Source organism: Carex rostrata, chromosome 9, assembly GCF_964058835.1.
Source record: "Carex rostrata chromosome 9, lpCarRost1.2, whole genome shotgun sequence".
In the NCBI taxonomy this organism is placed as follows: Eukaryota; Viridiplantae; Streptophyta; class Magnoliopsida; order Poales; family Cyperaceae; genus Carex; species Carex rostrata.
This window is the reverse complement of record NC_135926.1, coordinates 7,826,994-7,845,113: the sequence shown is the minus strand read 5'-3', so window position 1 is coordinate 7,845,113 and position 18,120 is coordinate 7,826,994. Positions and strand designations below refer to the sequence as shown.

General features: G+C 34.2%; 1 protein-coding gene and 1 long non-coding RNA gene across 6 annotated transcripts; both read right to left on the bottom strand.

The window, feature by feature from the left end:
- Positions 1–7,189: 7,189 nt before the first annotated feature.
- LOC144559553 (uncharacterized) lies at positions 7,190–9,381 on the bottom strand. Of its 5 annotated transcripts, none has more exons than XR_013513167.1 (4): positions 8,831–9,381; positions 8,164–8,390; positions 7,525–7,557; positions 7,190–7,445 (listed from the first exon to the last, which is right to left on the bottom strand). It is a non-coding gene; the product is annotated as an uncharacterized LOC144559553 (long non-coding RNA). The 5 variants fall into 5 exon arrangements; XR_013513168.1 differs by lacking the exon at positions 7,525–7,557 and having other exon boundaries at positions 8,164–8,263; positions 8,359–8,390; XR_013513165.1 differs by lacking the exon at positions 7,525–7,557 and having other exon boundaries at positions 8,164–8,263; positions 8,359–8,385.
- Positions 9,382–15,243: 5,862 nt separating this feature from the next.
- On the bottom strand, positions 15,244–17,805 carry LOC144558921 (putative receptor protein kinase ZmPK1). The gene has a single exon (XM_078307791.1). The coding sequence runs from the start codon at positions 17,764–17,766 to the stop codon at positions 15,391–15,393; it is 2,376 nt and encodes a 791-aa protein (XP_078163917.1). The 5' UTR covers positions 17,767–17,805; the 3' UTR covers positions 15,244–15,390.
- Between the last annotated feature and the right edge of the window lie 315 nt (positions 17,806–18,120).

The following is an 18,120-nucleotide window of genomic DNA, read 5'->3' as shown; positions in this document are numbered from 1 at the left end:
TCTACAATTGGCTTAATTTAACAACTATTCAATTAGACCGGATTAATCCACACAAATACACATCAAATTATGCACGCATATTTAACCAGCAATAGCACGTCGGTCTAGGTTATCCATAAAACAAGTCACATCATATTCACACACGTGTAATCCCTGTCACAGGCGATTCCCACATTCTCATAACACAATTCCTTTAATTCGCCAATCCAATGGGAAATCCATCCAACATTGGAAGACCGCCAACCCACTGGGAAATCCATCCAACAATGAGAGGCTACAATCACATTTCAAATTCCAACCTCAGACCCGCTATCCCGTTAAATATGTCATCATAATTCAATATGCAATACCAATATTCAAATCAACCATACAAAACGAAAACACAGTTATAGAGAAGTCCGGTTACTTGATAACGAGATACTCAGAATTCCAAATCGAATCGCAACGACATATTAGAATCACGGCGGCGTAGTCAGAATTCGAATCGGATATTGAAATCGAATATCAAAATAATTGTGATGATAAGTTCTGTTTATTTCTTTCTTTCTTTTATTTTCGGTTTTCTTTTCCTTTTTCTTTTGGGGTGCGAGAGAGAGAGGCATGGCAATGAATGGAGAAAATTTAAAGGGATATTTGGTTTGGGGCAAAACAGGGTTTACGGCAAGGAATTTATTAAAAGGGGCGGTTATGATCGGTTAATGCACATCTAATTACAACGAAAGGATGTCAGTTAATGTATATCTAATTGTAAATTATAATTTTAACTTTGTAAATATTACTTAATGATCGAAAGGTGGTCAAAGAAAGAGTATATAAGTGTCATCAGCGAAAGGGTGTAAATTAATATTAATATATATATAAGAATAAACAGTTAATGTATTTCTCAAACCGTAATAAGATTAAAAAAAAATAATAATAAATAACTAAACAATATTTTAAGAAGCCAAACAAATTTTTAAACAAAATAATCAGATGGGTAAAATGAAATTATATATATATTCAAATTTTATGTTTTATTAATTACGCCATAGAACTTTATTTTATTATAAAAAAAATATCTTCTTAGCAATAATAATAATAACTCAAATTTTCGGGATGTTACACATTTCTATTTATTTGAGATGCCCCTTTGAATATTTAACAAAATTAAATTACAACAACAAGCAATATTTAATTGAGTTATATAAAAGGAAACATTTGATTGAAAACATAAATGTTAATTAGGTCTTTATAGTAAGCAAACATATACTAGTATCGTGCCCGTGCGTTGCAACGGAAACATATTATAAGAGAATAAAAAACAATTCTTTTATAAGGTGACGCATTTTTAATGTATAACAGTTTAACCATTCTCATACAAAATCCAAGAAACATAATCATAAATGGATCGGCAGGACAACCGTTTAACAATAAGTTTTAAGTTTGTAAAGTTTTTTTCTTTACCTTGAAGCATTAAATTTAATATTAAGACAAGTAAATACACACATTCATGTTTCCACTGTATAATAGCTTAGGATCGCAATTGTTCTTCAAACATTATAATAAAAGAATAATAAGTCAGTCTTTTTACAACTTTGTTTAGTCACATTATGTTAGTACCGAATGTATTCTGGTGCTTAATAAAATTTGGACTTAATTATTTGACTGAGACACTATATGCTTAAAGAAAAGAATGTTGTAACAGCAAATATGCTGGCTATCACAACTATAAAAGTTGCAGTAGTTTGAAGGAGCTCAAATTGAATTAGTTGGTTCCCCACATTGTCCTTGAAAAAAAGAGAAATTAATAAAAAAATAATAATAGTGCCTCAAAAAGGTGCTTCTTTATTTTAGGATATCCGAAAAGGACCGTTGATCACAACTTAGAGAAGTGATCAAAGGTCATATGGTATTTGTGAATATAAGAAAATTGTATCTGCATATTTAAGATCACAGGACAAGTTTTATCTGGATCTAGGAACTCATACCTGAAGTTTACTGGAAGAGGCTTGAGTTCAGGGGTCGGACTCTCTATTTGGATTTTGACGCGGTCCGCGTCAGGTACACTCGGGTCGCGTGAAGACCTCGTAGCAGCTTCATCCGACTCGCTTTGCTTACTCTTCAAACCTTCTGACTGTGTAACGCGACCCGCGTCAAGTTCATCCGGCTCGCGTCCCGGTTCCTCTGGGTCTTCAGACTGTGGCACGCGGCCCGCGTTTGCTTCATCCTGCCCGCGTCCCAGTTCCTCCAGATCATTTGTTTTCAAATCTGCTGCATAGACTGATTCCAACTCGATCGTTTCTACCTCTCCTCTGGGGTTGGGTACTGGTTGACTGGGAAGTCTTCTAGAAAGTGATTGTGCAAAGGCAGCTTGGCGAGCCATTAGCATATTTATCATCTTGCTTCGAGCATCTAATTGGGCACTGATTATTTGCATCTGCTCGAACATCATCTGATTCATCTTCGCCTGCTCGTGCATGAAGTCGCTCACAGCGGGAGCGATGTACGGCTCGGGTGGATCGTATTGGAATGGGTGGTAGTTGTCAAATGAAGCATCATGGTAAAAGTTTCGGTTGAGAGAGCTGATATGCTCGGGTTCCTTCTCCCTTTGTTCCAGTGGGCAATGCTCATAGGAGTGCCCTCTGTCTCCACACATGACACATAGCTGTAGTTGATGGTTGACAACTGCCTTCACACTCAACTTTTTGATTTTCTTCTGCATAGCATCCAGCTTGGCGGTTAGAGCAGTGATCTGATCAACTTCAAATCGGCAGCCACCTCCAGCTCGGGTGTTGTCACGGCCGGACCACTGTTGGCTCTGGGCCATGCTGTCAATCAGATTCATAGCTTCCTGAGAAAAAAGAAAATGAAAAAGAAAAGATACAAGATAAAATCTAGATTAAATAAATTAAGCAAAAATCCAGAAAATAAATGATGCCGTCCCCGGCAACGGTGCCAAAAACTTGTTCGCACGAAAGTGTATTACAAAGTTTCAGTACAGCAAGCTGTACTTTTTAAACCTTGAATATACTTTCGATGAAGATTGCAAGTACACAATCCTATCGTATAGTAAAATCAGGTATCGATCCACAGGACGGTTCAAATATAAACTGGACTCTACTTAAATTAATTAGGTACTAGAAGTTTAAAAATGTTGATATGGTTTGTTTAATTTCCTAAGTTCAATTGAGAGAAATAAATGACAGAAAATAAAATTTGGTTTTATCAATTGTAAAAGGCGTTTCCAGGGTTTCTGATTTCATCTTCCACTCTGCCTCTCAGCACCAGCCACGCGACCCGCTTCCTTTCAGAAGCGACCCTTGTGACGCGACCCGCGTCAGGTATGATGCGGCTCGCGTGGGCTTCAAGGATAATACAACATACTCTCTGTTTCTTTGTTGTTTCTTTGTGTGAGGTTCTACTGACCATACCTAATGTTCCCAAACCTCAACTCTCGTATGTTGGCTTAATAAACTTGGTAACGGAAATGCAATTTCACATTCTTAAGTTTCAAACTCTAAACTTTCGTTTATAGGTATTCAACCTAAGTTATTTGTCAGGTTTACTAAAGGCATCCATTATCTTTCGATAATTGGAAAGTTTCACCTCTCGATTACTCTTTGGCTTTTAAAGACCTACCTCAAATACTTAGTCTGGTTGAGAGAAACATCTAGGTCAAATTACTAGAAAGATGTGTACAGCATCTAATAGTAGACAATCAAGAATCATTCAATCAATTTCAACCAAGCAATAAAAATAATACTCAAGCAAATAAACACAAATATCAACTCAGATCCAAATAACATGCATATAAAAACAGAGTTTCGGACTACATCATGACCCTAGAAACTAAGAAATCTACTCAGACATGATAAAAAATAAAGCAAAACAAGTTATGAAAAGATTGTTCATGACAAAACCCGAAGAACAAAGAAGATCCGTGAAGAAACTTTTGTCTTTTTGCTTCTCGACTTTGTCTCCAAGCTAGCCATCAAGTCCAAACCCTAGGAATATGTCTCCTCTCCAAAGATTGCTTCACAAAAGGAGATATATCCCTTCCTCCTGCTGCCTCCCCCTTATTTATAGCTATTTTGTGACTTGGGGAGCAAGCAACCAAGGATGGAAGGTGAATCAACCAAGATATCATGAAATATGGCAATAATTTCAGCTGATGCCTCTCTAAAATGATTTCTGTGATTTTCACATTATAAATTCTGATTTATAATCTTCATAGAATTGTAGATCTCGTTGTCCTCTTTCCAGCAAGCTTTTATTTGCCTAAAACGGAGTTCGTATGTCCAAGATATAGTCAAAATACGAAAAGATGTCGAAAGCTGGAATTTCCATATTTGCTCTGTCGGCTTTCTGCGCGACCCGCATCACAACTGACGCGACCCGCGTCCTGCCTCAGTTTATGCTGTGAGCCAAACTTCAAATAGGCATAACTCATTATCCGTATTTCCGTTTTCAGTGTTCTACCACTTTTCGGAAAGCTTGTGAGAAGATCTATAATTTCATTTCCTGTAATTTAAATAGATTTCGGCAGTAACTTGATTCTTGATATAATTCTAAACTAAATTAAACTAAATTTGCCTAAATGTATGAAAATTGATCAAATCATTGATATGAAACCCTAGACAAAAGTATACATATTTTATGGTCATCAATTTGCAAAGCAAGAGGACCAGACATTGTATTACAACTTGACACACAACAGTGACCTTGATCTGCAAAGAAAGAGGACCAGACATTGTATTTGGGCTTCATATATTGGATTATCCTCAATAAAATAATAAATAATAATAAAGAGAAATTTGGGGTTAGATTCTAGACCCCTATTTTTTCTTTAAAAAAGAAACAAAAGAGAGAGAGATTATGCCAGCTGTTTTGCTCGGCTGGGGAACCATTTCATCATTTTAACAGCTTGGCCCCAGAAATATATTTGATTGACGATTTTGATGTGTAAAAAAATAGATGGGGAAATAGCCGCGGAAATAAACTTGTGCTCGTGATATACGTTCGTCTTGTCTTGAATAAATTCCACAAAATATGACAATGTATGAACTATTGAAGGTGATGTCATTGCCTTGTAAGAGTTGGATTTAGATGTAAAATTCACACATTTGTGAAATAGCAAGGAAAAGGTTCTTTAACAATGATTTTTTGTAGTCTTTGCTAATTTCCAATTTAACGAGATTTCATCTCGGTCTACATTAGAATGAGGTAAATTTATGTTCAAATTAATTTTTTTTTGTTATTACAAACAATTATAGACTAATATTCAGCATGTTTTTTTGAACAACAATAACATGACATTGCCAAATCTGAAAAAATAAATTTTGTCTAAATAGTCAATCTAATTCGCTACAGTGGAGTCATAAAATTTCAACTGTGATCAAATCATAAGATGAAAATTATCAAATCTGATTTATTTTTTTCCAAACAAACAAATTTGTGGGTATAGCAACCTTCATTAAAAAAAAGGTAACAGTGTGTTATAATTAAAAAAAATACAAACAGAAAATATAAGATAGCCTACAAACATAAAGTAAATTTTAATTAAAATAACAACATTTTACATTACTTGGATAATAACAGTCCAACTAATGTCATAATGTTATAATTTCAATCTAAGCTATAACAAGACAATTTTTGCGATTGCAAAGTCCAACAATCGATCTGAAGCGCTCAACATAATCTTCATACTAAAATGTGCTTAAAATCAAAATTTTACATTTTTTTCCAAAAGTTTTTATTATTATTTTAGATATATACAAAGTCATTGTTTTCAAATTATTCTAGACCATCCAAAACAATGATTTTAATTTAGATATCATGTTGAGCGATTCGCATTGCTAGTGAAATAGGTTTGAACGGTTTGGATTCAAACACTTTGTGAGCTTAAAAAGATCCTACTTATACTCAATAAATTATACTAAGATTTTGGAAGAAAGTGAATAACATTCTCGCAGGGCTAAGATATTAACACAATTTTTTTTATTAACATTACAATTTTAAAAACAAAAGAATAGATGGTAAATAAATTGCTAAATAAAATATAGTCTTTTTTTTTATTTGCATGTTACAATATCCGTAGGCCAAAACCAAAACCATTACATCACTGAGAAACACTTCTGATATGTAAAAATGAGAATCTATTTCTAATGATCAGAATTAACCTCACCAAAATATAGTCCTAATAATTAAGTATATCTTTTAAAGACTAGATGTTTGATTGGGCACTAGAGGGCTTAATTATTATTTGATTGCGGGAATTATCCAACCAAATCTTTATCAGCATACTATCTTGACCGCCGGTCTACTTTGTAACGTGAAGCCAGGGTCTGGATTTTGGAACATGAGGTTTGACCAATCGCTATATATTGAGACGGGTCAATATCGAGGTGAAAGTGGTTAACTAGAATTTGTGCATCATGTTATCTTACATGGCACTTGACGTACTTCCAGAGAGGATCCTTTGTTTAGATAGGATTGTGCTTGTGCTTTTGTATTGTGTAAGGAAAAGAGCAGTTGCATTAGGATAACAAAGAAGAACATACAAGCCATTAGTATTTAGTAGTTAGATGGAGCTCTTAGGAAAAGAGCAGTTGCATTAGGAAAAGAGCAGTCGCTATATATTGATGTTTTTTTTTTTGTTATTACAAACAATTATAGACTAATATTCAGCATGTTTTTTTGAACATTATTGGTAAAAATAGATTTTTTCTATATAATCAATCTAATTCGCTATAGTGCAGTTATAAAATTTCAACTGTGATCAAATCATAAGATGAAAATTATCAAATCTGATTTTTTTTTTCCAAACAAACAAATTTGTGGGTATGGCAAGAAAATATAAGATAGCCTGCAAACATAAAGTAAGTTTTAATTAAAATAACAACATTGTACATTACTTGGATAATAACAGTCCAACCACTAGTACAAAAAACTCCTTCACTGACTGTTCAAATACTCTTACACCGACTGTTATTGCGACGTCAGTAAAGCCAGCGCCAGTGAAGGTTATCTTTTACTGACGCTCTAAAAACAGTCAGTGTTGGGTTAAACACTGACTGTTTTTAAAGCGTCAGTGTTGAGCACCAACACCGACTGTTTTTCTGTGTTGGCATGATTCTGTTTTGCTAGCCATAAATTACCATTCAACATTTATTGACATTAAAAAATTAATATGCCACAATCACAAACAAAAGACACCAAACAAGTTAATTGCCATTAAAAATTATCCAAATTACATGCCATATATCCACAAAACACACAAAAGACACCAAATTATCCAAGTTAATTGCCATCAAAAATCTATTTACTTGACTTAAATAAAAAATGCTTCTCTTTCTTGCAACCTATAACTAATATAAAGGATAGTACCACCCGAGAAGAGATGACATTCAATTGACGATGCCTATTCAACGTAAGCAACCTCACATTGCCACTTCACCTAGTACAACCTATGGATAGTAATTAGTGAAAATTAGAATTTGTGCCATTAAATTTAATATCACAATGATAAAGTGTATGACAATATACCGTAGAAGTGTATTCACTCCATGCAAACTCACTCTGCAAATTATTCTCAAATTAATGCAAGCTCACCCATTAAGCAAAATTAAGAACATAAGCAATGTTGTTTTAGCAATTGAAAAGAAACAAATTTAAAGTAGGAAGAGAAGATCGAGATAGATCAATGGAAAGAAAACCAACCCAGATCTGAGTTTAGCTGCTGTCAGCCAATCTTTAAAAATTCATTCTAGACAATCTACAAAGTCAAATTTTTTGTTCTTTTTATAGAAATGTAAAGGAAAGTCTAAACTACATGCTTGCCAAGTTTCAGGATTTTAGTAATTTTCTAACTATTTTTAACAGATGCTTGAATGCAGGAGCAGATTGGTAAAAGATGCAGAGAACAACATTTTTTTGGAGATTTAGAAAGCAAACTTTAAAAATAGCTAGTAAATCATAGAAAAATGCTATGAATGCAAAATTTGGGTCTAAAGTGTGTGTTTTTGAGTCCTCTATCTGACTGTTCATGTGGATTTTTGGTTTGGACTCCTGATCAACCTGCACTGGCTGATCTGTCACAGAAGGTCATTTGGGGTTTTTGAGGTACCAGTAGAATTTCAAGGGTCAAACTTTAAAGCATTTAGTGAACAAAAATAATGAACTTACCATCTCGTAGAGACATATTCAGTATAAGGAGGCTCCGAGTAAAGTTCCCTTGCTAGCCCAGAATATACTGGTAAATAACCTTGCTGTCCCAGAATATGCCCTTTATAAAATTACAAATTAAAAATAGATTTAGGTCTTCTAATTTCTTGAAACTTTTCGAGGATATAGATTGTGCTTTACTGAAACTTTTGGTACCGAGAACACCCAAATCAGAATTGTAGTCTGCCCTGTACAAATTTTACAAAAAAGGTCATCAGCAAATAAAAACTGGTACTGGGCTGAAACTCTCCTCTTATAAAAGTTATTAGAAACCATGGCTAAAAAATACAGAAAAACATGAAATAAATCAAGGGTATAGTTGCATCCTCCTGAGAATTTTGGTATAAAGAACAATAAATTTGGACATATGGGCTGTCCTAGCACCATAAAACAGAATTTCATCCTTGCAAAAACAATATGATCCCAATTTTATCGAAGTAACAGTATTCACTGAGGCATAACTATGTTATCTAGTCCTTGATGAAGTATTTCTCATGAACCATAATTACAATCATTACTTCCACAATTCTACAACTCCGGCGGGGAAAAATGACAACCCGCGCGAAACATCATAGTACTAAATAAAATCGACAACAAGCAACAATAAAAGTGAGTGCTTTTTAATTACCCGAGAGGAGCAAATCGCAAAGAGGGGCAAGAAGGGGCTGGTACCAAGGCTGAGATGGCAAAGGACAGAGAGAGAGTACCCTGAATCCGGCTGAGCGGGCCGAGAGACAGCAAGGCAGCAGTGCAGAACCAAGGCCGGCCATGAATAATTTCTAGCTTCCGAACCTTCCCGTCAAAACCCTAGCTCAAAAATTGAAGCCGAAAAGTACAGCAAAAAGAAAGGGAGGAGGAAGTGGAATCGGACTAAAATTGATCAGTGTTGGTTCCCCTATCGTCATCTCCGGCCAAAGAGAGGGAAGACAGCGGAGAAGGGAGGAGGAAGTGGAATCGGACCCAAAAAAAAAAAATTATTTAACGGAGAGAAAGAAGAGCGATAGAGAGAAAGGGGTAGGCTGGAACGGAGAGAAAGAAGAGCGATAGAGAGAAAGGGGTAGGCTGGTCTCGGCGAGAGAAGGTAGATGCGGCTAAGGATTTTCCTAGGAGATGGAGAAATCGAACATCGGTGCTTTTCTAGGTGAGAGAGACGGAGGGGTTTATCGCAAAGAAGATGGAAATGTTCTTCGCGGCTAAAATCGAAAGATATAAACCGGGAACGAAAATTTCAGCGGCATACAAAAATAAAAATCACCAACGGTTTTTACAAAAACCGTCAGTGTTGGTTATTAACAGTGACTGTTTTTCAAAAACAGTCAGTGTTGGCTATCAACACTGACGGTTTTTGAAAAAACAGTCAGTATTGAACATCAACACTGACTGTTTTTTCAAAAACCGTCAGTGATTTTTTTTGATAGAGGGTTAAAAATTTTGCAAGGAAGAGAAATAAAAAAGTTTGCAAAATAATTTGTATATATAGAATTATATTATATTTTTTGAATTTTATTTAAGAGATATATTTTTTGCAAAAGTTCATGGGATAAGAGAAAATTTCGACAAATTAGTTTGGACATTCAATATTAGCTTATTTATGTTGAATTTGTACATATGTAAATCTAATTTGTACAACAAATAATATGGAAAAAAATAAAAATAAAATATTTTCAAACTTTTTACAGCTTTCATGGACAAATCATACTTATAATTATTGATTTTATAGAATTTAATTATTATCTGCTCTTTCAATATGTGTAAATATTTGTGGACCGTTTATTTTTACACGAGCAATGGACGGTCGACTTTCAATGAAATAATTCCAAAGTTGTTTTTAAATGATCAAGAGGAAAATATTAAACATAACTAAAATAAATTTTTTGAAGTTCGATCATGTCTAAGCTTCAATCCAACGTGAAGTGTTTATAGCGCTTCGATGTTTCAATATTTCATCCTCTTGATTGATAGGTAAATGAAAATAAAATTTCATCAAATTTTGGTACAAGAAAATAAATGCAATGTTCTTTAATTCTTTTCATACTATTTTCAATCTAATTTATTACCTAAATTTAGATTTGTAAATTTATATCCGTTTGAAAAAAAAACAATTAAGGAAAAAAATGAAACAAACAAAAATATGAAAAATATACATAATTGAAATTTAAACAATTTAAACAATTAAACAATTAAACAATTGTACTTGTAATTTAAACGGTTCCAATCGACCCACGCACGACATATTTCCGTGCGTCTTCATTAATTCACGAAACAAGAGTTTATGTTTCATGTTCATGCATAGAAGATGTGAGTCATATATGCAATATGCATGTAATGCTATATAATATAATGTGTTAAAATCATTTAATTAAGCAATAAACATGTTATAACATTAATTATTGTATAAATATTACTAATATAATTTTCATTAAAAAATATTCGGTTGCCAACACCGACTGTTTTTCTAAAAACAGTCAGTGTTAGCTGCCAACACCGACTGTTTTTTTTAAACTTGTCTCATGCTATATTTTTTTTGTATGAATCAATTCTATCATCCTAATTAAACTTTAGTTGCTTTGTGTTGAGATGCATGTTTGTTGGGTGATACATTATTAATTAAGATATAAATAGTTGGTATATATTTCAGCAACTATAATTGTAAATTGCTATTTCAGTCATAAAAATAATTTAAGCCAATGTTCGCACAGAATATATGATACAAAGTTTCGGTATAGCAAGCTATACCTTTTAAATCTTTGTTATACTCTGTCAAATCAGATAGCAAGTGTACTATCCTATCGATGAGTATGCTCAGGTATTGATCCACAGGGACGGAAGAAAACGACCGGACTTATCCTAAAATCACTTAAGATTCTAGAAGTGAGAGAAATTGGTTTGGTTTAGTTCTAACAATTCTACTGATTTATGACAAGTTTAAAAGACAATAAAAGGGAATTAAAGTTGTTTTCAATTGATAAAAAGGCATTTTCAGGGTTCAGATTTCATTTCTGTCCAGCCCCAAGGCATACGGTCCGTACAGATTCCCGTACGGTCCGTATGGGACCCCGAGTTGATGTTGCAGCTACTGTTTTCTGCGTTGATACTAATGTTTAGGGTTTCTATCGACCAGATCTAGATACCTAATATCAACTTTCGCATTTTGGCCCAGTACCCGATTACCGGACTCAAATATTTCCCTCTTAGATGCGTTAAACCTCAACTTTCGCATTTTGGCCTAATTTATCTAAGTTACTTGTCGGTTTACTAAAAGTATCCAAGGACTTTCGCCTCAAGGAAAGTTTCACCTTTCGGGTACTCCTTGGTTTCACCCTACTTCATATACTTTATTCGGTTGGATTAAATGTCATAGACTTGGCTCCTAACACTTAGATGTGCGCATTCATCTAACGGGATGACTAATCAATTCAAGCAAGCACAAATAAAGCAATCAAAATACTACACAACAAGGTAAAAACAAAGCATTCAACACAAAACCTAAGTAGCATACAAACAAAGCCAAACTAGAAACTACATCTTAGCCCTAGAAACAAAGTAAATTAGCTACTCATGTTCACAAGATAACACAAATAACAAGAAAAGAAAGAGTTCATGACAAAACAGTGGAAAATCCGAAGATCCGTTGCAAACTCGCGTTTTTCACTTCTCTTCCTCTTTTCCTTGTCTTCTTTTTGCTCCAAGAAAAGTTGTCCAGGTTCAATCCCAAAAATCCCCCTTTTTCTGCTGTGGAATATCTCCTTTAATGCCCCAGATCACGCCCCCAGAGGCTTCCTTTTCGGCCTCCTTAAATTATGCTCATTTTAGATTCCAGCTGGATTTTCCGAATTAGCGTCGTACGGTCCGTACGGGATCCGGTACAGACTGTATGCCTGTGCTTTGACTTGGAGACTTTGTGCCTCTGTTGTGGAACCTTCTGTGTGGTTGGGCAGATCTTGTACGGTCCGTACAGAATGTCATACGGGCCGTATGAAAAGTAGTCAGATCCAGTTTTTCGCCCTTTCTCCTGCAAAATACCAAACAAAGCATAGCAGTACCACATTTCAAAGTAAAAAATCCACATTTATAGGCTTTAAAGCACAAGTTTCAGTGTAAATCAGGATCGTAATTTAGATATAATATGAAGATATCAGCCAACATCTCAAAGCAGACATTTGGTATATTGTTGATATTTGACAATCAAGAAATTGACTTGTCAATTATAAAAATAAAAAACGTGTGAGACATGACAAGTTATTATACTAACTTATAATAAAAACAGTCAATGTTTGTAATCCTCCAGTAATTTGTTATACTAACTTATAAATTTAATAATGTAAAAATTAAATTATTATATGACAAGTTATAAATTAAATTTAGTTAAAAATTAAGTTATAAAATTGAACCCTCCAGTTTATGATTAAAAAAGTATTTTGCCATTAGCTTTGAATTTGTTTTTCATGTATTCAGGGACAGTTAATATTATATTCATTTGATATATTGAAAAATATTTTTTTATTGAAAGAAATTTAATTTTTAAATATATACTATATATCATTTAGACAGGGCATCCTAAATTTACAGTGAATTCTGAATTTAATTGATCATCTATAGAAGAAAAATTAAAAGTCATTATTTATTAAAATATGTATAATTTGACTTTTAAGTACGAACGATATTTTGCAATGACCATTGCATTTGTTTACATTTACTCAAGGATAGTTCTTGCTTACATCTAACAGTTATAATATATTTCACACAAAAATGACAAGTCAATCGTTTAAAAATGTTATTCGATGAAAAGTTAATTTTTTTTTATTAATTGAGCTAAATTTGGTACATGTCATATTTATTCAATAAAAATGGACAAATTGAACTTTTTAATTGGAGCAATAATTTCTAAGATACCAATGAATTTTCATTCTCCACAAACATTTTTTTATTGACTCACCAAAATTATCACAAGCTAAATAATGGTTATATCTAATTGCTAGCTAGATTTTTTTTTTAGAAAAAAAATAGAGTCTGGTCTTCAAAACTCCATTATTTATTAAGATTTCACATCCAATATTTAAATTGATGACCTTTCACACAAAAAGATGCTGTATTTTACACTAACTCAAAATTTGATTCTTACAGTATTGCTATTTAGATAGATAAACGATGAATCTCATACTTTAAAACTGAATTCTTACACTAAATTATCAACAGTGACTGTTTTTCAAAAAACAGTCAGTGTTGAACACCAACACTGACTGTTTTTTGAAAAACCGTCAGTGTTGATAACAAACACTGACTGTTATTTAATAAAAGAGTCAGTGTAGTATGAGCAACACTGATGCTTTGCTTAAAACAGTCAGTGATTAAGGGTCGGTGAATGAGTTTTTTGTACTAGTTAATTAATGTCATAATATTATAATTTCAATCTAAGCTATACCAGTCGATTTCAAAGTAATAACAGTCCAACTAATGTCATAATGTTATAATTTCAATCTAAGCTATACCTATCGATTTCAAAGTAATAACAGTTCAACTAATGTCATAATGTTATAAAATAATTTTTGCGATTTCAAAGTCCAACAATCGATCTGAAGCGGTCAACATGGTCTCCATATTAAAATGTGCTTAAAGACAAGCTTTTTATTATTATTTTAGATATGTACAAAGTCGCTGTTTTCAAATGATTTTAGACCATCCAAAACAATGATTTTAATTTAGATATCATGTTGAGTAATTCACATTGCTAGTGAAGTAGATAGGTTTCAACGGTTTTGATTTAAAGACTTTGTTAGCTTAAAAGGATCCTACTTCTACTCAATAAATTATACTAAGGTTTTGGAAGAAAGTGTATAACATTCTCGCAGGGGTAAGATATTAACACAATTATCTTTTATTAACATTACAATTTTTAAAACAAAAGAATAGATGGTAATTAAATTGCTAAATAAAATATAGTCTTTTTTTTTTTCATGTTACAATATCCGTAGGCCAAAACCAAAACCATTACATCACTGAGAAATACTTCTGATATGTAAAAATGAGAATCTATTTCTAATGATCAGAATTAACCTCACCAAAATATAGTCCTAAGTATATCTTTTAAAGACTGGATGTTTGATTGGGCACTGGAGAGGTTAATTATTATTTGATTGTGGGATTTATCCAACCAAATCTTTATCAGCATACTATCTTGACCGCCGGTCCACTTTGTAACGTGAAGCCAGGGTTTGGATTCTGTTATTTCAATGTCTTAAACTGTGTATTTCTATTTCAACACATTAAGTTTATATCGTTAATATATTTTTTTTTTCCTTCTTCGATTTCTTGCCTTTTGACTCAATTTTGTTTTCAAATTTCAAATTTTACAATAAAAAAATTATGATAAGTGAAAAAGCAATTTCAATGGTTATCTCATTACATAAAATATAGAGGGAATTTCATGTATACCCCTCAAAAACTTAGAAATTATGTATCCCCGCCAGGGTTCGGATCGACCGTTAGGATTTTGAAAAGTCAAAATCCAAAGCGTTGCATGGAGGGACTCTATGCTATGCATAGCATGCTAGCATATTCCTATATATATATATATATGAGTTAGCTACGGTGCAACTCGTAACATAGAGTAACAAAATTTTATAATTTAAAAAAAAATTTTTTTACTATTTTCTTTAGATAAGTAGAAAATCACTTAATCTGAAAATTTTGTTCCATTTAGATCAAGTGATTTTCTACCTATCTAGAAAATCATGCCGTGAGACCGTGACGAACCAAAGTGTGGTTCTTCTTATTAGTTTCTTCAAATCATTTGTTTTGGATTCCTATTAATTCCATATATAAATTATTGTGGTCTCCGATTAATTGCCTTCTATAAAATATAATTTATTGTGGTTCTTAGTCGCTCTGAATTTTCTTAATTAACATGCAGAGGAACTGCACTGGTGCAGTGGTGCCGGAAGATATTTTGAAGAAGTTTTTTTTTTTAAGGTACCGGAAGATATTTGAAATAAGAAGATAAAGAAGTAGTTCAAAACTTCTTAAGAAAAAACATTAATCATATATGACAAAAAGCAAAACCATAATAGAGCATAACAAAGTACATCTTTTCTATTATCCAACTCCTTAAAATTTTACATGAGAATTTAATCATAATAACAACCAAGTTGTAAACACAAAAGTTGACACCTTCACAAACTCTGCAAATTTTTACCATGAGCCAAGTGAAAGTTCATCGCACTCCGCCAAAACAGAGAGATGCTTGACTACTTCATCCATAGTTGGTCTCTGATTTCCTTCTTCCTCGAGACAAGTCATGGCAACACGTAGCATTGTAGCCGCTTGTTCGAGGTCGAACTGTCCCAGCAATCTGACATCTACTAGACCTGTTATCGCTGATTCATCCCCACATGTCAAAACTTGTTTCACAGCATCAGCAAAATTCCTTAAACCCATCTCTTGTCCATCATTTAAAATCCCACTTGATACTCGACTACCGGTTACTATTTCCAATAGCATAACCCCATAACTATACACATCAACTTTCGATGTTATCGGTAGACTCAGTGCCCATTCAGGGGCCATATAACCGATTGTACCTCTCATGTGAGAGAAGTTGAAATCTGGCCCGTCTCGCTTCGACAGCTTAGCTAGCCCGAAATCCGCAATCTTCGGCTCAAAATCGCTTGTTAAGAGAATGTTCTCGGGCTTCACATCACAATGTATGATCCATTCTAAGCACTCGTGGTGGAGATATGCGAGCCCCTTGGCAGTGCCTAATGCAATTTTGAGCCTCTCTCTCCACTGGAGGGTCATGTTGCTCTTGAAAAGATGCTTGTCAAGCGATTGGTTTTTTATGTATTCATATACCAGGAGATACTGTCGGCTTTCAGAGCAAAAGCCAAACATTCGAACCAAATTCATGTGGTTAATTTTACCAATCACACTCACCTCTGCCCAAAATTCCTCCACGCCTTGTGTGACATCAGTTAGTTTTTTCACAGCCACTACTCTCTTGTCATCCAAAACCCCCCTATAGACAACCCCAGAAAAACCTCTTCCGATTTCTTCCTTGAATTTTCCTGTCACCTCCTTCAATTCTCTATATGTAAACCGCCTAAATTGGCTTGATATCATCTTATACCCTTCTTCAACTGATTTTGGTACATCGGTGTACTTCATGAAGAGATACCACCATCCGATCACAAATAAAATTATCTCTAGTGCACCCAAAACTGCAACAAAAACAAATACATATGTCCATTGTGGGCCGTTTCGAGTGTCTAAAAAATTCCCTATGACCTCAGAACTACTGGTACAATTTAGACCAGAACGAGTGTCTAGAATTGAGTTATTGGAATCAGTTGGGAGTCTAAGATAAAAATTACCAGGGAAACTCGATACCTTGTTTCCATTAAAAAGTACACCTTTTGGGTAGCAAACTCCCTCACCATCTAACCGGTAGCTAAAACCCATGCAAGTGCAATTTTGCAAGCAGAGAAGCTTGCAATCATGAAATGAAATGCCAGTGGTATACCCTAGATCAAACCCATAGAAGTCAACTTTTGGGACCTCTACAAACCGAGATTTTGTTTGATTGCAACTAAAGCTATATGTAGGTCGACAACCTCTATTCCAATTGCTTGGGTCATTCATCTCGTGACTGGGTAGGCAAGAGCACATCAGGCCCGGTGAATACTCACATATTGCATTTTGGCCACATAACCCGTGCACATTACACAGCTGCTGCATAGCCTCCCAAGTAACCTCCCATGTTCCGTCTGATGTGTTCAAACTATAAATTCTTAGGTTGCCATCATAATCAACAGTTAATCTCCGTCTAATACCGGGGTCGAAATCACTAGCAAATACAGATAAGCCATCATTAGAAATTAGGCTACCTGTTTCGTTTAGAACTGCTAATCTTGTGATGTTATAGTAATTACGTCCATTGAAAAAAAAACTATTGTCAGGATTCGGCCAATATATACTAGAGGTCTCTGGCCCATCATATATAAGTTTCAGCACATCATCATTATCAAATAAGAACCAATAATAACCTGAACTGATTCCACCTCTCTCCAAAGCCGAGATGAGCTTAGTACCTTTTGACAAAGGTTGGTTTGGTAGGAGTGTATCTGTAGGGGAATCAAAAGTTTGCCATATGGTTATACCATAGCTATTTATTACAAGATTGCCGGTGTTAAGGAGGGAGATGGTATATTCATCCGAAGAGAGCAGCAAGGTTGACCACACAGTCGATCCGTTAATATCCTTTAAAACCAAATTACCATGTCGAAATGACATTTCAGACCCGTGCCCATTAACTGGTGAGTCTCGGTTTGCAGTCCACACTATGGTTTTGTTGATTGAATTGGTGAACCAAATGGAGAAGACGAAGGCATTTGTATCGGCAGAGTAGAAACCACAAGAAAAGTTTTGATCCTGTGAGACAAGAAAGGGTTGGTCATGGTGTTCTACTCGCTGAGAAAAATGTTTGCTTAGACTGGATTGTGGTTTTGCGTAGGAGTTGTGTGGGAGAGAAAAGAATTGAATGAGTAGTAGAAAGAAAAATGAATTTGGCATTGATAGCTAAAAAGTATGTGCGCGTGTGTGAGAGAGAAAGAGAGAGAGATGAATATATATGTGTAATAATTGAAGATATAATGTGCTTTTATAATAGAGGTAGGAGGACTTGACTATGTGCTTTAGTTAGGATCATACCCATTTCCAGGGTTCCAATCCAAATCCTGATATGTCACAGATTTTGTGCGAAAATCTGTCATGTCAATTAACAAATGGTGCCCACCAAATTTTCAAGGAAGATTCTAACTGTTACTAATAAAATTCGGTAGGACCAGTGTATCAGTAGATTGTATAAATATATGTTTGAGAGATCATATACATGACAAATCTGACAGTTAGTGCAGAAGAGTCCGA